Source organism: Lethenteron reissneri, chromosome 41 (genome assembly GCF_015708825.2).
Source record: "Lethenteron reissneri isolate LAM-NWPU_2019-01 chromosome 41, ASM1570882v1, whole genome shotgun sequence".
Lineage (NCBI taxonomy): Eukaryota > Metazoa > Chordata > Hyperoartia > Petromyzontiformes > Petromyzontidae > Lethenteron > Lethenteron reissneri.
Window position 1 is genome coordinate 11,645,619 of NC_083819.1, and position 23,507 is coordinate 11,669,125.

At 50.0% G+C, this 23,507-nt stretch overlaps 1 protein-coding gene across 1 annotated transcript in view; it reads left to right on the forward strand.

The window, feature by feature from the left end:
- Window positions 1-1,784: 1,784 nt before the first annotated feature.
- The window catches only part of LOC133352727 (neutral amino acid transporter A-like), a 56,307-nt gene continuing 34,584 nt past the window's right edge, over window positions 1,785-23,507 (forward strand). Inside the window, exons 1-3 of the mRNA XM_061568556.1 lie at window positions 1,785-2,417; window positions 8,736-8,778; window positions 16,890-16,973. Coding sequence (XP_061424540.1) covers window positions 1,849-2,417; window positions 8,736-8,778; window positions 16,890-16,973 — 696 coding nt within the window. The 5' untranslated portion in view covers window positions 1,785-1,848. The remainder of the gene's footprint in view (window positions 2,418-8,735; window positions 8,779-16,889; window positions 16,974-23,507) is intronic.

The following is a 23,507-nucleotide window of genomic DNA, read 5'->3' on the forward strand; positions in this document are numbered from 1 at the left end:
ATATCTCAATGCTGGCAATCAGTCAATTGGGATTACGCAGCAGCTGCAACATCGCAACAACTTGGCAGGACCCTCCTGAAAGGGAGGGAACTGAGCCTCAGTGAGACTTCCCTGGGTCAACGAACGTAAAGAAAATAAGAATGTAAAACCAAACGAGCTTTAGAATGGCTACTTGACAGATGCATCTCATCGATACGAGAGCATCCCTTCATTGGTTAAAATCGATTATGCTCATGATACGTGGATCAGGTTGCACGTTCGAGGCTCTATTTATAAACTGGATGTTGTTGTATGCGGGTGATGGAAACTGCAACCAGTGCATTGTGCGTGCACAAAACCCACGATGGGACACGTCCCACTCTTTTCCCACCATGTGTCTCTGTCAATGCGATTTAAAAATAAAATAGACAACCAAATCGTGATGTGGTTACTCGGTGGCGCCAGGCGGTAGGCGGGTGGGCGGAGTGGTGCACATTCGAGAAAGAGGATCGTGACTTAAAGCTTTCGTGACTGCAGGAATTCATATTCTTGGGTCTTTCGGAAAGTCACGTAGATAGGTTCATAGAAAATAACAAAAATAACAAAAAACAAGTAGAGGTCACAATGGTGACCTCTACTGTATGGTACATACTGTATAATGTTAATCGATGAGCATAATAATAAAGCGGGTTTAGTCTATTTGGTGTTTTATTAGTAGCTGATCTGCAAGCAGCGTCACATCGTCAAAGTTGTAGAATGGTAGCTTCAACAATTTCCAGGTGCAGTCGAATGGGAAAAAAAATTCTGTATACAAACTCTATTTTTATTGATTATCTTTGAAATGTGATGATAATATAGTTTCAATATGTTTCAAACCAATCAGTAAACCCAAGTATTTGAAGCACTCCGATTGTTCAATCATGTTGTTTCTGATTTTCGTAACAGGTGACGAGAATGAAACAGGATTTTTGTTTGAGGAAAAGAGCATGATTTTAGTTTTTTGGGGATTTAGGAGCATATTCTTGGGTTTTTCGGTAAAGTCACGTAAATAGGTTCATATAAAATAACAAAAATAACAAAAAACTAGGACGTTTCGATCGAAACACAAGCAATCGTCATCAAGAGAAAAAAACCGTCGTAGTTTATTGTTATTTTTGTTCTTTTCTTTGAACCTATCTTCGTGACTTTACCGAAAGACCCAAGAAAATAGAGAGGGTCGTGTTTACAAAGGGCAGCAACCACCTTGACACGCGCCCTCCTGAACTCTGACCCCTCCATGGGGGAGGGGAGGGGGCATCTGACGCGCGCCACCGCGGCAGAGCTCGCGCGCATCAACGTCTCCGCGGTCGCCATGGCTACAGGTACCCTGGCAACGCGTTGTCGCCTCCCATTGGCTCACAGCGAGGCGTGGCAGCATCGCTGCTGCTGCTGCTGCTCCCGGGCCGCCAGATCCCAGCAGCAGCAGCAGCTCAGAGCAGCAGCAGCTCAGAGCAGCAGCAGCTCAGAGCAGCAGCAGCTCAGAGCAGCAGCAGCAGCAGCTCAGAGCAGCAGCAGCAGCAGCTCAGAGCAGCAGCAGCTCAGAGCAGCAGCAGCAGCAGCTCAGAGCAGCAGCAGCAGCAGCTCAGAGCAGCAGCAGCTCAGAGCAGCAGCAGCAGCTCAGAGCAGCAGCAGCAGCTCAGAGCAGCAGCAGCTCAGAGCAGCAGCAGCAGCAGCTCAGAGCAGCAGCAGCAGCTCAGAGCAGCAGCAGCAGCTCAGAGCAGCAGCAGCTCAGAGCAGCAGCAGCAGCTCAGAGCAGCAGCAGCAGCTCAGAGCAGCAGCAGCAGCTCAGAGCAGCAGCAGCAGCTCAGAGCAGCAGCAGCAGCAGCGCCAATGGAGAAGTCAGCGAGTAACGGTGTCTGCGAGGTCGAGGACACGGCCCAGGGAAGCGGCTCCGTCCCCGAGAGCGGCGGCAACGCGGCGGCGGCGGCGACGGCGGCGGAGCCCGCGGGGGGTCCCGAGGCGAGCGGGCGGCTGCGCTTGGCGTGGCGCTGCGTGCGCGCCAATGCCCTGGTGCTGCTCACCGTGGGCGCCGTGCTCACGGGCGTGGCGCTCGGCATGGCCGTGCGGCCGGTCGGCCTCTCGCGGGCCGGCGCGGCCTACTTCGCCTTCCCGGGAGAGATGCTGCTGCGCATGCTGAAGATGATCATCATACCGCTGGTGGTGTGCAGCTTGGTGTCGGGCGCGGCCAGCCTGGACACGCGCACCCTCGGCCGCCTCGGGGGTCGCGCCATCCTCTACTTCCTCGTCACCACGCTCATTGCCTCGGCCATTGGCGTGGCCCTCGCCCTGTTGATCAAGCCCGGGGCTGGCGGCTCGGACGCGAAACCCAACCTGGGCGACAGCGGCAGCCCAATGCCTCCTGCGCGGGAGGCCGTGGACTCGTTCCTGGACTTGACCAGGTGCGTGCCGTTCACACATTGCCCAGGGCACGCTGGTCAGTGGGTGTCTCAGTAAACACGAGAACACGCAGACCACATCGACTCATTCACTCCAGCATGGACACGCTCTTTTGACGATATTTAATTTCCTAACTAGATCATAAAAACGCGTCCTTTTTTAAATAGTGTATACGCCAACAATGTGACAACATACATAAGCAGACAGTTATACTCCTTCACAAATCTGACCCTCCACACAAAATACAAACATGTCATCAGCCACACGCCCTTCTGGGAGTTCATAATTTTAGCATGGTTCCACACAAGCAAACTCTGAACCGGTTTCGACATTCAGTGCATCGTCAGCTTGACAATCAGGCTTGCATGAACCAATGCTGGTGTATTGTCAGATGTGTATACCCTCTCTGTTAGTTACAAATATTTTACAAACTAAGGAGATGACAGTAGTAGCAGCAGCAGCAACATCAGGGAGCTAACCGCGTGCCCGGCTGGGCAGCTCTCTCCACGCAGCTCCCAGATGCGCGTCTCTTCTCTCCCTGGGTGGCACCGCCAGAGCGGTGAATGAGGACCCCCCCCCCCCCAGGTTTGCGCTAATAACAACCACACAGAAGAGGCGAACACGGTTACTGCCCGTGCCTCTCAATGATAAACTAATTGCCTTTCGTTTAAACGTCAATAAACAACCAATTATTGTCAGCGACAACATTGGATGTTTGACCACTTAATCCGTTATCCACAGCGCTTTGCTCCCTGATACACTACATATATTTTAATACGTTATTATTTATTCCAGATGTCAGTTTTTAGATGCGTATCTCTGCTCTATGGAGGCTGCAGTTGTGCGCAATGGTTATCACGCTGAAGAACGTGATATTGTCAATACAATATCTTATCATCTAAATAACAGTTCCGCCTGTCATTTTTTATCTGCATTTGTATCATTCAAACACGATTGGAAGCGGGACTTGAATTCTGGCATATAAACTCAGAATTTCTAGATTAATCTCGTGCTAGATATTAACGGTTCTATATTGAACGTCTCCGCGTTATTTGTTTAAACATCGCACCTGTCGCATGTCTCCCAAGCACACACAAATGCCTCGGTGAACATCGTTTACATTGTGAACAGGACACGTTGACATTCTAAATGCATCGCTCTGCCCATGCCGAGCAGCATCCCCCAGCCTCGTGCGAATTATAACATCAGGGCAGCGGAGGTCCCGTTGCGTCTGACAACGTTGTTAAGATTCCGTGAAAATGGAGGATTGCTTTCTTGCAACAGCGGTGGGCATGATTTCTAGAAATAATGCTAGCTGCTTCGATGGTGGGTACGTTGATTATTTCTGGAACAAATTCAGTTATTCGGATTTTAAAATGCCAAAAAGCACGATTGAATATACCATTAATCCGCTCACTGCATCTGCCCAAGGGAGCATTTTGCTGTTAACCAATAAACCTACGCTTGCCTCCCAACCTTGACTAACATCAACGATGTTGTGGTACATGTGTCACGTAACTCGAGGTGTGTGTCCCTTAACACAGGGTTTGTACTGTAGGGGAAACGTGGGTAGGCAAAGGCTTGGATTCGTAGATATATGAAGATAACAACTTCAAAACTCTTGAGAAGCAAAATTATGAAATTGATGTTACCACTTAAAAATTTTAAGATTTCTAGCATTTTAATTGGACAGTGCACCTCTTCTTCCATATGGAGTTTGCAAAAAGCAACAGGCTATATTTGAATAATTTAACACGTAGGCTTAAGGAACGAAACAGGAGGACTTACAAATCTGGCTGTCGCCTTATGAAGCTAGTTGTAATTACTGGCAAAACGTCGTACTCAGATTGTAAGCGTTGTGGTTTGGCTCTCCAACACACCGGTGTGCTGTACTAGTGACGAATTGGCTATGTTCTGTTTACGTGACAAACCTTACTAATTGGCTGTGTCGGGTAGTGGCGGGTTTAACGACACATTTATATATTTACGCGATCTAACCCAAAAAAACCTCTTATGTATAATTGTCTATATATTTTATTTTGTAAGCCATTTCACGACAGCATCCGGGGTAGCTGAGCGTATTTTGCTTGTCCCACCAGAGTATGCGCGCGTTGCGTTGGGCAGCCATCAGCGGTGCGCATTCACCGTTTGGCGAGTCCTCGGTCTTCTATTTGTTGTTCGGACACGGTTGACAGTGATCGACGCCCGTCAGGGTAGTGGAGATAAACCAGGCTGCCACTTCGCCTGCTCTTCAGTCAGATTCTTGTCTGGTACACTGCTGTTTTCCCACGTCATCGTGCCACTGGGTGGCAGGGCTCTGTTCAGATGACAAAAGGGTCGAGGTATTGGTGGGACCGCAACGGGGCGATGCTGGTTCTTTGACAAAAACATCTGTCTTGGACTCACCTCAAAGATGTCAATGGGAGGCCGTGCATACCCTGCGATACGAAGGAGAGACCTGGGGTGTGTCACCTCCATTGGGGTGTCCTCAACCTCCCGGGCTATTTGACATTGTTCAGCAGATGTTGGTCTTCGGCTGATGCCCACAATGTCAGCTACTCTCCTGCTGAATGATTTTGTTTGCACCCTCACGAGGGTGAAGTGGTTATTGAAATCACCTTCGTGGATTGCAGAACCAGACTTATTATTTAGACTGCAGGAGGAATCCGATGAGCTATGAAGCTCTTTTTCACAGATGTGCAGTAGGGGCGGGTCAGCGGGTTACAACAAACAATGAAAAAATAATTAGAAGTGCAAAATAGAGAAAAGGTAAAGTCACAAAAAGAAATAAGTATATGAGCAAGCAGCAAAGCGCCAGCAAAAACAGTCCCAGACCACACACCAAGACAACAGCAGTCATTCCTCAATCAAATTTTACCTTAACATTGAACTATCGATACAGGGGTAAGAATCAAGGTTAGAAATCGCATGTGCAAATGTGATTGCGTTCAGCACCAATCTTTTGCCTCAGGATATTTTTTTAAGGAAGATTTACGATGTAAAGAGAGGAAACAAGGTTGTTGTTTCAAAACGTCGGTGGTGCTGCAACGGCAAAGGCTTTGTCACCGATTACGGTTCTTGTTCTAGGGAGAGTTAAAAGGCAATTAGATGGACGTTTTAGGTTTCTTGGTGTTTGACAATGGGGTTAATGAATGAGCTAAGTATAATGCAGATTTGCCAGTTAAGGATTGTATGGATAAACAGGGCCCAATGTAGATGTATTCTTGCATCAGGTGATGTGAGGTTGGATTACAAGGAGAGGTCACAATGGTGACAATGGTGACCTCTACTGTATGGTACATATCATGTAAATCGAAGAGCAGAATAATAAAGTGGGTTTAGTCTATTTAGTGTTTTATTAGTAGCTGATCTGCAAGCAGCGTCACATCGTCAATGTTGTAGAATGGTAGCTTCAACAATTTCCAGGTGCAGTCGAATGGGAAAAAAAAATTTGTTTCTGTATACAAACTCAATTTTTTATTGATTATCTTTGAAATGTGATTAATATATAGTTTGAATATGTTTCGAACCAATCAGTAAACCCAAGTATTTGAAGCACTCCGATTGTTCAATCATGTTGTTTCTGATTTTCGTAACAGGTGACGAGAATGAAACTGGATTTTTGTTTGAGGAAAAGAGCATGATTTTAGTTTTTTGGGGATTTAGGAGCATATTCTTGGGTCTTTCGGTAAAGTCACGTAGATAGGTTAAAAGAAAATAACAAAAAACTACGACGTTTCAATTGCAACACAAGCAATCGTCATCATGCATTGGGTGGCCGCTAACCCATCCATCGCCACACTGTGATGGCAACGAAGCAGCCCAATGCCAGTGACAGCAATAAGGATCCCAATCGGTTGTTGGCATTGAGGCGGGATGACCCCAAGCTCAGCGAGAAGGTCGTCAGCGAGGCGAAGGGCAGGAATGCAAAAGAAGCAATCTCTGCTGGCTTAGCCAACGTCTCGTCCGCGCCTGGGGGGTGTGGCTGTGTCTGTCGGCGTGGCTGGTGGTTCCAGCCGTGCTAGGTACTATTGGGGCTCCAGCCACTGCTGCTGAAGTGAAAAAGGAAGAAAAAAAAGAGGTGTCTGATGAATCCGAAGATGACGTGGGTTTCGAGCTGTTTGACTCGACGTCACACACGCAAACGTCTGCCACCCCCAATAACATAAAAATGAAAGTGTGTTGCAAAAATAGTTCACATCATGCTGAAGTGACGATGAAAACGCAGCAGCATTGCGGAGGAAAAATGTTCCAAGGCAGACTGACGGCATCCTTGTCGAGCAAGGGCTAAATAAGCGTACGTGAGACAGAACCTCCCCTGCTGCATTACACTCACATTTACAGTGAGTATAATAGTGTGTAGCATAAGAAAGGAAAACATGACATTTTATTTTTGCCAATGAGGCCAGGCCGAGCGGGTCTCCAGAAATTGAGTTGCAGGCTTGGAAGGAGCTGTCACGTCGACACTGCGGGGAGCGGCCAGCGGTAACGAGGGCGGAGCGCTGGCGCGGAACCCAGCCTTGGTTCCGATGGGTCGCTTTCTATAAAATGTACAACAATGAAAAAACTAACGAGGTGGTGGTGAGGGGGGGGGGAGAAAACAATCGCTGCCACCGTAAGCGAATGTCTACTCTCTTCATGTGCTTCTTGCTGTACGACCGTAAGAAGAAAACAAAAAACATTCTCTCTGTGTAAGAGTTGGGATAAAAAATATGCTCTCCGAATAAGATATAGTTTAATATATAGTTTACGTTGATTTCGCATTTATGGATTTTTAATCTATAAAAAAATATTTTTTTTAATTAGGTGGGAGAGGGGGGATTTAACAATTTCGTTTGTCCTCACGTGCATGGCGTGCTGGCGTGCTGCTCTGGGTGATTTGCGCTTCACCCCCCGTCACAGAAACCGGCCTCTCCGGCTCGCCATGCTGTCCACGCTCATCTGCTTTTGCTTGGGGTCTCGTTGGTTGGGGTCCTGTCGGTTCGGGTCCCGTTGGTTCGGGTCCCGTTGGTTCGGGCCCCATTGCGTTGCTCACGCCTAGTTCTGTACTGTGGGGATTTCACCCTTTTTTACATTTATTACTTCAGTTGGTCGGTCAGTCAGTCAAGATGTCTGCAACGAGGCGATGGAATGCGATTGATAGCACAAGTTCAAAAAGAGACCGTCATCCAAAATTGTTTTGGGTGTAAGTGCCGTACAGTAAGTTTTATTTCAGGACTAATTTGGAATATTATTATATTATTTAAAAAAACATCGATATTCCATAAAACTGGTGCTTAAAAAAGGTTTGTTGCATTCTTAAGTGTGATTTTATTACATCTTGGGGCCTATTTTTTGCCCATGAGAACGCTTCTCCAATGACATAGGGTGGCCCAAAAGTCAGGACACATGGGGTTATTATATTTATTTGAACAAATTACAAAGGGTTATTTAAAATATTTTAATAAATGTCCAGAGCTAACTTCCAAACGCATGAATTATCTTTAATTTAATTGAGGTTGTTTTTTAGATTACAGCTGCCTTATTTAGCATACATAAAAACGAATTTAACTCGTTTGTCGTCAGTTAACTTTCTTTCCATTTTTAAATGTCATCTGAAAGGGAAGAAGAAAAATAGATGACAATAGGTTTTCCCATTTTTTTCTGGCAACAAAACAGGTGTTAAGATGTTAAAACACCAAACTGAAACCTTTTACAAGGAATCATGTCTGCATTAACCACAACACTTGTGGTCAGAATGCAAACAAAAAACATACTCTTCTGGTCTAACACCGTTTTAAGACTAGGCTCAAAAGAAAGCTGTCTCTGGTGTGGACCAATCAATTTCAAAGAAAATGCATATATTATCAAAGTATGTTTTTGGTTTGCATTTTGACCACAAGTATTGTGGTTAATGCAGACATGATTCCTTGTAAAAGGTGTTTTTTTGTTTCCAGAAAAAAGGAGAAAAACCTATTCTCAATTCACAAATTGTAGTACTTAGAAACATATCAACCATCCTGCATGAATTGAGACAGAATCATAAAAAGTGGAGGAATTCTATTCGGATCTTTATAGCGATAAAATAATATCTCACCAAGTAAATGTATGTTCCGTGCGATGAGGCTAGCTCTTCTGGCATCTCAGGTTCATGGGAAATTACGATGATGTAGTGAGGCCGTCATCCAACAGTGGATAGAACATGGCTGATTATGATGTATTACGAGACAGGTGAACGATAATAAATTGTAAATGCTAATTTTAAGAAGGGGGTGGTGAGTGTACAGGAACTTGATAGTGGGTAGTCTATGTCACTAACCTTTTAACATTGTCTTCCCCAGAAACCTCTTCCCTGCCAATCTTGTGGCTGCTGCTTTTCAATCGGTGAGTTACTTATATTGTTTATATTGCAGTTGCTTGCTATACACGTTTGTCTTTTAATACACAATTCAGAAAGATAACAAAAAATGTAATGGCATATAATGCCCGTGCTTGTATTCTAACCTAGTCCATTAGTTGACCAGCTCCAAACCACAATCATTTGGCAAAGGTCCCTGCTCATGGCCCCTGCCATGGTTGGGTGTGTAGTGACATAAGAAGGGAGGGGCTGCTGTAGGCTCTGGGTTCCCAGGTGGGTCCAGACGCGTAAGCCTCTGGGCGCCAGGCACTGGGTTCCCAGGGGATCCAGACGCTTTTAAGCCTTTGGGCGCCAGGCGTTGGGTTCCCAGGCGCTTAAGCCTTTTTGGCGCCGCCAACGGGGGGGGGGCTGTGTGTGCTCTGTGGGATGTCTGGTGGCGCACAAGACCCACCCCTCGTCGGACCAGGCATAAAAGGAGAGCTCCCTGGACGATCGGCCCAGTTGTAACTCAAGACCCAAGACCCACGACCAGCCATCTGAAGACCCTGGGATGCTGTGAGAGCCAGCGCTGGGACTCTGGAACTCCCGACGCTACGACCTTGTGAGGGCGAGTCCAGAGCGTAGCCAGAGTAGAGTATCTAGGCTGTGTAGCTAGGCTGTGTACCTAGGCTGTAACAGAGTATCAGGACTGTTGGAGTGTTGTATTGTAATAAAGAAGTTACATCTACAAGTGTCTCCGGAACCCATTACATTTGGCGTCAGAGGTGGCAATGGAGACAAGAAGTAAGCCACGTACCTTCAGTCCTGACGGCGATGTTGAGGAGCAAGCGGCGACGGGGCAGCCAACTCGGGCCGACAACAACGCCGCACCACCGGCTGAGCAGGCGTCCACCACACCTGCCGATCCTCCTCCAGCGTCGGGAGCAGCAATGGAGGAAACGCTGCTTCGCCTCACCGAGCTGCTCCACGCCACCGTCTCCATCCTGGACGACATGCGTCGCTCACAGGCGGAGGCAGGAGGGAGAGAGGCGGCGCAGCGACCGCGCCATCCCGCCGGCTCCAACACAAACACATCCGGGTGTGTCGTCACTTCTGCGGGGGGAGCAGTGGCCGCTGGGAGCGACGTCACTTCCGGGCCCAGCGTGGGCCATCCCGATGACGCCGCGTCATCAGCGCGGCGTCCCTCACCGCCGGGTGACAGCTGTTTGCAACCGCCGAGTGAGAGCGCTGCGAACGCGCAGCCAGCTTCAGCCGGGTTGCCAGGCAACGGAAGCTTGGCTCACGTCCAACAACGCCTGCCAGCACTCAAGGCATTTTCTTCAGAGGGGGGTGAGTGGGCAGCGTTCGAACGCCGGTTCGTCTCTCTTATAGAGACGTCCGGCTGGTCGGAGTATGAAGCGCTCCAGGGCCTCCCGGCCATGCTCGACGACGACTCCCTCGCAGCACTCCTTGCTGTGCCACGCGCGAAACGTGCCACGCTCACGGATGCCCTTCATCAGATGCGGCTGATTTATGGACCCCCATCCGAAGCACGTCACCGCTTCGATGCGAGGAGGAAGAAGGCCTCCGAGTCGGCGATGGGGTACCGCAGCGCGCTGCTGGCCATGGCGAAGGTTGCCTACCCTCGCATGGATGAAGACGCTGTGGAGTCACTCGTGCTGCAGAAGCTCATGAGCTTGGCCCGCCAGCTTCGAGTTGCCATGCCGACAGCCGACGACGACGACGACTTCACGTCGCTACGTGCTGCCAGGTGCATCCAAGCACACCTACATTGCGATGAGGACACGACCATCGCCGCCTGCGCAGGCCCACCTGATGCACAAGCCTATGACGTGCATTCGGGGCCTCATCAGGCCTTCGCAGCAACAGAAAATCGCGGATCGTCCAACTGGCGATCCCAGCGAGATCACCACCAGCGGGACCGGCCAACCTTCGCGCCAGGACGGAGCGTCCATCGTCTGCCACAACTGTGGCCTTCGGGGCCATGTGGCGTCCGGCTGCCGGGTCCCCCGACGCCGGACTTCAGGACCTCCGGCGCCTCGGCCACCACCTTATCCTCGGCATACCCAGGCGAGTCACGACACCTCGCACTCTCGGCCCCCACTTACAACAAGCACGCACCCTCACACCACACAGGGGGGTCATGCTTCGGAGGAGGGGGATTCGGGCCCATCATTGAACAACCGGGCGCTCGGACCGGGTCAATGGTCCGAGTTGGCCCATAGGGTCGTTGCCGCTGCGGCAGGGTCCTCTGCCGTAGTGGGTTCCATCGAGGGCGTTGATGTTCGTATGTTGATCGATACGGGTGCGTCGGCGACCATCATTTCAGACATAATTTATAACATTTTGCCCGATACATGCCGTCCCTTGCAGCCAGTTGATGTGCCATGCTATGCCGCAAATGGGGGTTCGTTGGGCATCACCGGACGGATCAATGCTCAGATCCGCATTGCTGACGTCCAATTAGTTGGGCCCATTTTGGTCTCATCAACCCTCGCCGTTCCGTGCCTCCTCGGAACAGATTTCTTGGGGAAGATGCCCATTAAAATTCTCATTAACAAAGGGTGTATTGAGCTCCCCTCCGGCCGACGCATGGCCTTCCTACCCACACCCACTCGGTTGCACTCCGCATCTATGACGGTGCAGGCGTTGGCGGCGTGCACAATTCACATTCCTCCTGGCTCTCAGATGTTAGTTCCCCTCCGGTTTCGTAAACCCCTTGATTACGACGCGTTCATGGGGGGTGCTGTGATCGGGCCTTCGCGTTCAGCTGAGCGGGTGCCGGACCTCGTGTGTGCACAAACGCTCGTGCGAAGCGACCACGACCCCTTTATCCAGGTCCTTAACGCGGGATTGGAAACGGCCGTTATCTGTCAGGGAATGGTGCTTGCTCACGCGACGCCAGCCCCGCCAGAAGATGTGATCATGGGTCACGTAGGGGGCGAGTTCTCTTCCGTTGCCAAGCCAGGTCCTGACACAGGATGGCTCGACGCGCTTTGCTCCACTTCTGCCGATTTGTCACCATTACAGCATGCTAAATTACGCACGCTGCTGAGCGATTTCGCCGACGTTTTCAGTCAAAGCAAATTCGACATTGGCTGCACTAAATTGCTAAGCCACCACATCGACACGGGTGATGCCGCTCCAATTCGTCAAAACCCATTCCGGTTGAGCCCGGCCGAAAAAGAACATGTACGGGTGGCCGTCAACGATATGTTGGCGGCCGATGTCATTGCGCCATCAAATAGCCCATGGGGGGCGCCGATCGTTCTTGTTAAGAAGCACGACGGGAGCCTCCGCTTTTGTGTTGACTTCAGGAAACTTAATAAGATTTCTGTGGCCGACGCCTACCCGCTTCCCAGGATGGACGAGTCGCTCGATGCCTTAGCAGGTGCGCATTACTTCTCCACCTTGGATCTCCTCTCGGGGTTTTGGCAGCTACCCCTTGATGACGCATCCAAACCAAAGACGGCCTTTCGCACGCCGCAGGGACTGTTCCAATTCAACAGACTTCCCATGGGTCTTCACTCGGCCCCGGCGACGTTCCAGCGCCTGATGGAGCTGGTCCTCGCTGGGCTTCAGTGGGATTCTTGCCTAATCTACCTCGACGATGTAATCGTGTTCAGCAAAACTTTTGATGAACACCTCACGCGATTGAAGGCAGTTTTCCTTAAAATGCGAACGGCTAACCTCAAATTCAAACCGCAAAAGTGCCACCTCATGAGGGATTCGGTTCGTTATTTGGGCCATATTGTCAGCCGCTCGGGAATTGCCACGGACCCCGAAAAGACAAATTGTGTGCGCTCATGGCCAACTCCTACCTCTGTTGGGGAGGTGCGGAGTTTTATCGGCTTCGCCTCATATTATCGACGATTTGTTGCGGGATTCGCATCCATCGCGAAGCCCCTCCACGCATTGACGGCCAAAGGGGTCAAATTCCGCTGGGGAGAGTTAGAACAGGCATCTTTCAATGCCGTCCGAAAAGCACTGGTCGATGCTCCTACCCTGTCTTATCCAGATTTTACCACTCCGTTCATTCTGGATACAGACGCCAGCAACACCGGAATTGGAGGGGTGCTGTCGCAAATTGTCAATGGAGTGGAGCGCGTCGTCGCCTATGGCAGCAGGGTGCTGTCGCCCGCGGAGCAACGTTACTGCGTGACGCGCCGCGAATTGCTTGCTATCGTTTTTTTCATAAAGCAGTACAGGCCATACGTGTATGGCAGGCATTTCACAGTACGCTCCGACCATGCGGCGCTACAATACGCCTTGCGAGTGGACCAACCATCTGGACAGCTCTCGCGTTGGCTCGAGATCCTCCAGGACTTTGCGTTCACTGTCATTTACCGCAAGGGGATTCAACACGGGAACGCCGACGGGTTGTCGCGGCTGCCGAACAATGGGCGCTGTGCTTGTTTTTTGGGTGCGGGGCGTTGTAGGCAGCCTGACGGGGTACCGCCCCCATCCCTTGCGGCCGCGGCCGGGGATGGGGTCGGGGACCACGGGGCTCCCTCCACGCAAGTTCCGCAGGACGCATTGCTGGGCCTCGGGTTGTACGACTGGGGACGTCTTCAGATGGAAGACGTCTCCCTCCTCAAATTGAGACGCCGCGCTAGGGATGCCGAGGGTCACAGGGGGCAGGGGGGCCCCGTATCATATGTCATCCGGGAAGGCGTTCTCATGCATTGGGATGGGGGGTCCCAATCCCACACATTGGTGGTGCCCACCTCCCTGCGGGGGCGACTTGTGTGGGAAACCCACAGTCGCCTCTTGCACTTGGGTGTTCAGAAAACACTAGCTAAAATCCAATTGGAATTTTTCTGGCCGGGCATGGCAAACGATGTGGCTGACCTTGTGCAAGGTTGCACAGAATGTGCACGGCGGAAACCACCTGCTAGGCCGTCCTGCCCGCCGCTCCAATCCATTAAAGTTTCCCGGGTCAATGAGATCGTCGCATTGGATATTTTGGGTCCGTTTCCCGCTACTCCTCGGGGTAGTAAGTACCTTTTGGTTGGGGTCGAATATTTTACCCGATGGGCCATGGCCTGGCCACTCCCCAACCAGTCTGCAGCAGCCATTACGGAGGCCTTTTTCCAGGGCTACGTCCTGGACAAGGGTGCTCCCGAACGCCTGCTGACCGACCAAGGGAAAAATTTCTCTTCCACGCTGTTGCGGGATGTGTGCAACCTGCTAGGGACACACAAAATTCGCACCTCGCCATATCACCCCCAGACTGACGGTATGGTCGAGCGATTACATAGGACACTTACCTCCATGCTAAGCCACCAGGTGTCTGAGTCACAGACTGATTGGGATCTCCACATACCTGGTGTCTTGGCCGCCTATAGAATGGCGCCCCATGCTGCCACCGGGTACTCGCCATTCTATCTTATGTATGGTAGGGAGGTTTGCCCCCCAATCGACGTACAATTGCACATTAAACAGCCCGCACCTAAGGCTAAGATTGCCGACCACATCCGTGCTAATGTGCGTCGTCTCATGGATGCCCGGGAGGCTGCTCAAAATAACTCAGAAGCCCGTCAGCTTGCCAACGAGCGGTTGCGGAATCTCCGCACATCCCACCACGTTTGGGTGGAAGGGGACCGCGCCTGGCTCCACTGCCCGCAGGTACCATTGGCTACTTCCTCAAAACTGCTTAAGCCTTGGAGAGGCCCGGTTGTTATTATTCGCGTTCTCCGCCCGCAGTGTGTCAGGATCCAGCATGGCAAGCGACGTTGGTTCGTGCACCCGTCACGTCTAAAACCTTACATTCAACCCTACACACCTCCTTCACTTCTCCGGGGCCGAGAGCGCGACATGTCTGACGAGCCGCGCCGCGATGATGCTGCTTCTAACTCTCGGGCAGGTCCCGCTGACCCGCCCTCAGGTGCCTTGGGAATGAAATCCGCCACGGCCGACCAAGCGGGAACAAGCTTGCCCACGGGATCAGCGACCCAGGACACAAGCGCAACAGCGGGTCGTCGGTCCCCTCCCGCCTCCGTCGCGACCGATGGACCTGCCACTCGGACTCGCTCAAAACTCAAACGATTTTCATGACCCCCGCCCACGAACTCTCGTCCCAACGCGACGCCACTCACTTTGCCATCATGTATAGTGGGCGATTGGGGCGTGCGTTCATCCTGCATATATGTGTTTATACAGTGTTGTTCTGCATCGGTGACCACAGGAGGGGGAGAGGCGCTTTCTTCTCATTTTTTTTTCTTGATTGTCACACACTCATTCTGATGGTTAACAAATAATTTCTTGTACAATTGTATTTTTTTTGACAGCCGGGTCGGCTGGAGGCTACGTAGAGGGGGGTAATGTAGTGACATAAGAAGGGAGGGGCTGCTGTAGGCTCTGGGTTCCCAGGTGGGTCCAGACGCGTAAGCCTCTGGGCGCCAGGCACTGGGTTCCCAGGGGATCCAGACGCTTTTAAGCCTTTGGGCGCCAGGCGTTGGGTTCCCAGGCGCTTAAGCCTTTTTGGCGCCGCCAACGGGGGGGGGGGCTGTGTGTGCTCTGTGGGATGTCTGGTGGCGCACAAGACCCACCCCTCGTCGGACCAGGCATAAAAGGAGAGCTCCCTGGACGATCGGCCCAGTTGTAACTCAAGACCCAAGACCCACGACCAGCCATCTGAAGACCCTGGGATGCTGTGAGAGCCAGCGCTGGGACTCTGGAACTCCCGACGCTACAACCTTGTGAGGGCGAGTCCAGAGCGTAGCCAGAGTAGAGTATCTAGGCTGTGTAGCTAGGCTGTGTACCTAGGCTGTAACAGAGTATCAGGACTGTTGGAGTGTTGTATTGTAATAAAGAAGTTACATCTACAAGTGTCTCCGGAACCCATTACAGGTGTATTATTGTGTAATATTTAGGCTCACAGTGCATCATGGGTAAACCTCTCGCTGCCATATTCACCAGGTAGAGTTGCATTTAAATATCATTGTGATTATTGTGTTTGTTAGTTCTCATGTGATATTCTGCCTAAAAACTTCCACGATAACTTCCCTGCAATTACAGTTGTATTTTACATGAATCCTCGTCTGTTTAGATATTAGTACAATACTCTAGCCACCTTATATCTGTTTAATGTTTCTGTAAATTAAGTTTGTCATTGTATTAGACCCAGTCTAAATGTAATCTCCATAATAGAGGTTTTTTTGGGTGAGATCGCATAAATATAAATGTGTCGTTAAAACCGCCACCACGTGACACAGGCAATTAGTAAGGTTTGTCACGTAAATAAAACATGCCATTTTGTTACTATCTTCTTGGTTCTTTCGGTAAAGTCACGTAGAAGGGAAATAATAAAATAATAAAAATTTAACATAATAAAATACAATTCTCACGACGTTTCGGCCACAACGCAAGCAGCCGTCCTCAGGTGAAGAACAGGTCTGTCAGAAAGACAGCATCTCATTCAGATGCTGTCTTTCCGACAGACCTGTTCTTCAAGACAGCGTCTCATTCAGATGCTGTCTTTCCGACAGACCTGTTCTTCACCTGAGGACGGCTGCTTGCGTTGTGGCCGAAACGTCGTGAGAATTGTATTGTATTATGTTTTATTATTTTATTATTTCCCTTCTACGTGACTTTACCGAAAGAACCAAGAAGATGAATCCCTGCAGTCACGAAAGCTTTAAATCGAAATTTCGTTACTACTTCAACACACTGGTGTGTTGGAGAGGGGGTTTACTTTCCATGTTTTGTTTACATGACAAACCTTACTAACATGGAGCGTAAACCCACTCTCCAACACACCGGTGTTTTGACGTAGTAACAAATTCGCATGTTTTATTTTCATGACAAACCTTACAGATTCCAATTGGCTGTGTCGGGTGGTGGTGGCGGGTTTAACGACACATTTATATATACGCGATATAACCAAAAAAAACCCCTTCTTTTATGGATAATGGTGGTCACGGAGATTATATTTACACTACAGTGAATGTATAATTTAACATTCATTCCTGTTTGTGCTTCAGTGCTGTAACGTTATTTATTTTGGTTCATCATATTTGTGACCCAAGCCTTGAGTTCTCACCTGGCTACACAAAGCAAACGTGACATTTGAAACAAAGACAACTAATCTATAAATATTCAATGTGAACAGTGTTGTGTCTGATTTTCTCTGCAGTATGCTACCGTCTACAATTATATTTCCGTGACAACAAATGTCACAGTCGACAACACAACCTTGCAGAATGTCACGATTGAAAAGGTACGTGCGTATTTATGTCGTTTTACATTTCTACTGACATTTTGACCCGCGGACACTTTAAAGGCATTGATTGTACATTAAACACCACTGCATTTCTGTTCAAGTCCCCTAATATATCTTCATCTTCACCTACAGTGAGGAAAAAAAGTATTTGATCCCCTGCTGATTTTGTACGTTTGCCCACTGACGAGGAAATTATCAGTCTATAATTTTAATGGTAGGTTTATTTGAACAGTGAGAGACAGAATAACAACAACACAATCCAGAAAAACGCATGTCAAAAATGTTATAAATTGATTTGCATTTTAATGAGGGAAATAAGTATTTGACCCCCTCTCAATCAGAAAGATTTCTGGCTCCCAGGTGTTTTTTATACAGGTAACGAGCTGAGATTAGGAGCACACTCTTAAAGGGAGTGCTTCTAATCTCAGCTTGTTACCTGTATAAAAGACACTTGTTCACAGAAGCAATTAATCAATCAGATTACAAACTTTCCACCATGGCCAAGACCAAAGAGCTCTCCAAGGATGTCACGGACAAGGTTGTAGACCTACACAAGGCTGGAATGGGCTACAAGACCATCGCCAAGCAGCTTGGTGAGAAGGTGACAACAGCTGGTGTGATTATTCGCAAATGGAAGAAACACAAAAGAACTGTCAATCTCCCTCGGCCTGAGGCTCCATGCAAGATCTCACCTCGTGGAGTTGCAATGATCATGAGAACGGTGAGGAATCAGCCCAGAACTACACGGGAGGATCTTGTCAATGATCTCAAGGCAGCTGGGACTATAGTCACCAAGAAAACAGTTGGTAACACACTACGCCGTGAAGGACTGAAATCCTGCAGCGCCCGCAAGGTCCCCCTGCTCAAGAAAGCACATATACATGGCCGTCTGAAGTTTGCCAATGAACATCTGAATGATTCAGAGGACAACTGGGTGAAAGTGTTGTGGTCAGATGAGACCAAAATGGAGCTCTTTGGCATCAACTCAACTCGCCGTGTTTGGAGGAGGAGGAATGCTGCCTAGGACCCCAAGAACATCATCCCCACCGTCAAACATGGAGGTGGAAACATTATGCTTTGGGGGTGTTTTTCTTCTAAGGGGACAGGACAACTTCACCGCATCAAATGGACGATGGACGGGGCCATGTACCGTCAAATCTTGGGTGAGAACCTCCTTCCCTCAGCCAGGGCATTGAAAAGGGGTCGGGGATGGGTATTCCAGCATGACGACCCAAAACACACAACCAAGGCAACAAAGGAGTGGCTCAAGAAGAAGCACATTAAGATCCTGGAGTGGCCTAGCCAGTCTCCAGACCTTAGTCCCATAGAAAATCTGTGGAGGGAGCTGAAGGTTCGAGTTGCCAAACGTCAGCCTCGAAATCATAATGACTTGAAGATCTGCAAAGAGGAGTGGGACAAAATCCCTCCTGAGATGTGTGCAAACCTGGTAGCCAACTACAAGAAACGTCTGACCTCTGTGATTGCCAACAAGGGTTTTGCCACCAAGTACTAAGTAATATTTTGCAGAGGGGTCAAATACTTATTTCCCTCATTAAAATGCAAATTAATTTATAACATTTTTGATATGCGCTTTTCTGGATTTTGTTGTTATTCTGTCTCTCACTGTTCAAATAAACCTACCATTAAAATTATAGACTGATCATTTCTTTGTCAGTGGGCAAACGTACAAAATCAGCAGGGGATCAAATACTTTTTCCCTCACTGTACATATGCAAATTAATTAGACCTTCATGTCAATATTCTTTGGGTCTTTTGGTAAATCCACATAGATATAAAAAGTTATACAAATATCACGACATTTCGATCGCAACACAAGCAATCGTCATCAGGTGAAAAAAATAGCGAGAGAGCTGCTGAGGCAGGATGTTATAAAGGTTTGAGATGGGTGTAGCCCAAGGGTTATAAGCGAAGTGGGCGGGGCTAGTGAAGAAATTTGCATGTAAACGTAAGATCGGAGAGCTGAGCTACCTCCACGACAACGAGGCTGCGGAGGTGGCCATTGTATTGTGAGAGCATGTCAATGTAAGATCGTGGAGCCACCGCCACATCAAGTAAAACGAGCAACAGTGGCTGTGTTAGACATTTAACCTGTTAATGTAAAGACATTTAACCTGTTAATGTAACACCAGAGATTCGAAAATAACTACTCAACATCACAGCCAGTTATGACTTAACCTGGTTAATAACGTCCTTCCAATGACTGCTCAGTTTGTACCCATCTTCTCGGTTGAAATTGTGTCTGTGTTTATATATATGGATGGCTTCATGAACTAATCTTTGCTGATAGCCAATGGGTTTGCAGACTACCTTCATCTTGGAAAAATCAATTTCTTGTGTGCCCACAGCATTAAAACAATTATCAGTCACGAAAGCTTTAATTCAACCTTCATGTCAAGTTAATTTGCATACATTTGCAGGGTCGTTTGTTTGGACTATACAAACCACGTCAACAACAACAACCTCCTACCGTTTGTCCTGGCACATCGTCGCACTGACCACTCACTCCCATGGTTCGCGGTAATGCCCCCGACCACAGCACTCGCTCTCGAGCATTGTGAACGTGTTGGCGGTACACCAGTGGTGCGCGGTATCCCAAAAAATAGAAATCGCATTTTTCGCAATTACTTATTTTCCTGCAATTCGCCAACCCCGGTGAGACAATCTTGTGGGGTGGTGTGTTAAAATCAGTTCTCGTGATGTCGACGCAGTCGGACGAAGAACGTTATGAGCGGCTGAACACGAAGCTTTGCAGTCTGTTGCCATATAGCAGCACCCATCCTGATGACGATTGACTTCGTGTTTTGACTCGTGTCATAGACTTGTTCGGACGATTCCAAACTCTAAAGCATTCAAAAGAAGTACGACACGATCCCAACGCTCATCTTGCTGTACTATCCATCGGCGGTTTAAGACGACAGAGATTATGATGCTCCAGTCCCACCTCAGGCTCATAAGGCAAGGAAAGAAAGCAACGAAAGAAAGCCGCTGCTGCTGCTGCTTCAGGCGCTCACCCTCTTGGTCGGCCCAAAAGAAAATTGCATGCCCCGGAACCAAATCATCAGTCAATATTGACCTTTTTTAGCAAGTCTCAGTAGACTGAATAAACCTTCGAATTGCGTCAAACTTGGTGACAGGGCCAGTTAAAGACTGATAAACAGATTTGCCGATACTAATTTTTATTTAAAATTATTTTATGGGGACCGCTGTGTTATGCTGCACCGGTGTCCTGCCAATACATATGTAATAAAAGGACTCGAACACTTCTTTCTGTCTTCGTGTCTTTATTCAGGTTCACGTCTTTACCCACACGGCACTCTGTTATAACTCCTGTGTTTGTAGCCCCCGGCTATTCACTGCTATTATAGCTTCCTCTCCCCTCTGACTCTCTGCTTCATCTATTGTAACCTCCTCCCTGCAGACTTGCTGCTACCCCTATGTGCAGACCCTCTGGCTGTCACTGTATGCAGACCCGCTGCCCACTCTCTCTGTGCAGCCCCGCTGCTGACTGCAGCCTCCTTGCTGCTTCGGGTCGGTCACCGCTGGCCTACGGTGCCGATCCTCGCTTCCCCCGTGTTCGTGGCGATCTCGCCACACCCCGCTTCGCCCTACGTGGCCTTCCTCTGTTCCTGGCTCCCCGTCACTCCCCCTGCTCTTCCGGTTCCCCTCCTTCTATACTCAACCCCTCTCCCCCCACGTGACCTAACTCCTCCCCCCCCTGACGGCACCTCAGAAGGGCCGTTTACAACCGCATTACATCACCCTCCCCCCTAAAGAAAATCCAGCCGACCTCGGCTGAATTGCAACCTGAAAAGCAATGCGGGTGTAAAGGGCCAACACGCAAAAAGACACGAAGCATTGAAGAACATTATAACAATAACACAACACAACACAATCTAACGAAACGTGAGGGATTTCGAGCGAGTACGGGTAGCCGGGCCGTCCCGGACGGTCGGCGGCCCACCCGCCGAGCGGGAACGTGGAAGGGTTTTAGGGGCGACGGGCGCAAGTTCTTCCGTCGCCATTGGAGGCCCGCCACTGTCCCGCTCGCGTCCAGAAACATCCCGTACTCGCGTCCGCGGAGGGATAGGAAGAGCTGCAGGTCCCGTGGGTTCTGCGGCTCCGGTCGGCGTCCCACAAGCGGAAGGTCCTCCTCCCTGCGCTGTCACGGCCGGCTTGTCTGTGAAGGGTACGACAGGCGCTCTCGCAAGGTCAGCAGACACAGGCAAGGGCGAGTCGGCAGCAACAGACCCCGGCAAGGCAACTTGGGGAGATGACGCATCCGGCCGTGGGGCAATGTATGGCTTCAACCGGGACGTGTGCACGAACCAACGCCGTGCACCAACCTGAACACGCGCCGACTGTGGGTTGGGAACCTCAATGAGGCGGACCGGACCCTGCCAAGGTCGATGTAATTTAGGAGATGTACCTGGCCGCACCTGTGGGCAATGAAGCCAGGCCAGGTCCCCCTTTTTCCAGGGACACTCCCCCTTTGAACGTCGGGCACACCGCTCATTCCTGGCCTGAGCCTTGGCAGTAGCCATGCGGGCATTTTCCCTCGCCTCAGCGACACGCCGAACGTTGTCCTTAATATACTCAGGAAGAGGCTTAACAGGCCCCCTCGCACCGGTTCCCAACTGGTCATGAATCGGCGGCACGTTCTCACGGCCGTACATAAGGAAAAACGGCGAGTATCCAGTAGCCGCGTGCGGCGTCATGCGATACGCCGAAAGCACCCCAGGGATATGCAAATCCCAATCAGATTGGTTTTCCCCGACTGTATGGCACAGCATGGCGGACAGAGTCCGATTCAACCGTTCCACCATACCATCCGTTTGCGGGTGGTAGGGGGACGTCCGTATCTTTTTAGTTCCAAGAGCCGCACACACCTCCCCCAACAATTTAGACGAAAAGTTACGTCCCTGATCCGTAAGGAGCCTCTCCGGAGCCCCTTTGTCCATTACATACCCAAATAGAAAGGCGTCCGTGATAGACGCCGCTGACTGGTCAGGCAAGGGCCAGGCCATCGGCCAGCGAGAGAGGTACTCCACCCCCACCAGTAAATACTTATTCCCTTTAGCTGATGGCGGAAAGGGTCCCAAAATATCTAACGCCACCAACTCATTAACCCGAGATACTTTAATCGATTGTATCGGCGGAACATATGGATGTTTAGGCGGCTTACGGCGGGCACAATCGGGACACGCGCGAACGTGACCGACGACATCCGTCGTCATGCCGTGCCAATAATAGTCTCGTTGCAGCGTCAATAGGGTTTTCTGCACCCCCAGGTGTAAAAGTGTGTCACAGTGCAAAGATCGAATCAACTCATAGCGCAATGACGCAGGCACAACGAGACGCCAGTGTTCCTGTATCCCTTCCCTCCACATCAGTAACCCATCTCGGAGAGCAGTTTCCGAATTACCACCCGCACCGACTTCCTTACCCGCCTTCTCCGTTCGTTTCCGTAACGACACCAAAGAATCGTCCAACATTTGCTCCCGAATCCACACAGACCTTGGAAGACGCAAAATCCCGTCAGCCGGTCCCCCTTCAACCGGTCCCGGTGTAAGCGGAGGTTCGAGAACATCCACTGCCCGCGCGACAGGTTGAGGGGGGGGCTGAGCCGGTCCACACCTATGCGTCCCCGACGCACACGCACAAGGGGATTGTTGCGGCAACCTGGACAGTGCGTCCGCGTTAGCGTGACGCACACCCTTCCGATGGTGAATTTGGAAGGAGAATTCTTGCAACGTGTCCAGCCATCTCGCCAATTGTCCGGATGGCTGGTCCATCTTAAGAGCGTACTGCAAGGCCGCATGGTCCGTTCGGACAATAAACGACCGACCGTACAGATACGGTCGAAATTGGCGGAGAAAATACACAATAGCCAAAAGTTCCCTGCGAGTGACGCAGTAACGAGTTTCCGCGGGAGACAAAACCCGACTCCCGTACGCCACCACACGCTCAACACCACCTTTTGACTGGGACAACACCGCCCCAATCCCGGTGTCACTCGCATCAGTATCCAGAATGAAGGGATGTTCAAAATCCGGATAATCCAACGTCGGCGCAGTAGCCAGTAGGTCGCGCAGGCTCCGAAACGCCGCCTCCTCCGGCGGTCCCCACACAAATTTGTGCCCCTTCCCAGTAAGGAGATGCAAAGGCCTGGCGATAGTAGCGAAATTCGGAACAAACCTCCGGTAATATGAGGCGAACCCCAAAAACCGACGCACATCACCCACCGTGGCGGGGGTTGCCCAATCCCGGACACACGCAGTTTTCTCTGGATCCGTGGCCACCCCGTCCGCACTAACAATATGTCCCAAGTATCGAACGGAACGTTGCAGTAGATGACATTTCTTAGGCTTGAATTTCAAATTAGCAGAACGCATTCTGGCAAAAACGGCCTCCAACCGCAATAAATGCTCATCAAATGTGCGGCTGAAGACAATAATATCATCTAAATAAATGAGACATGTCTCCCACTGCAACCCTGTCAATACCAACTCC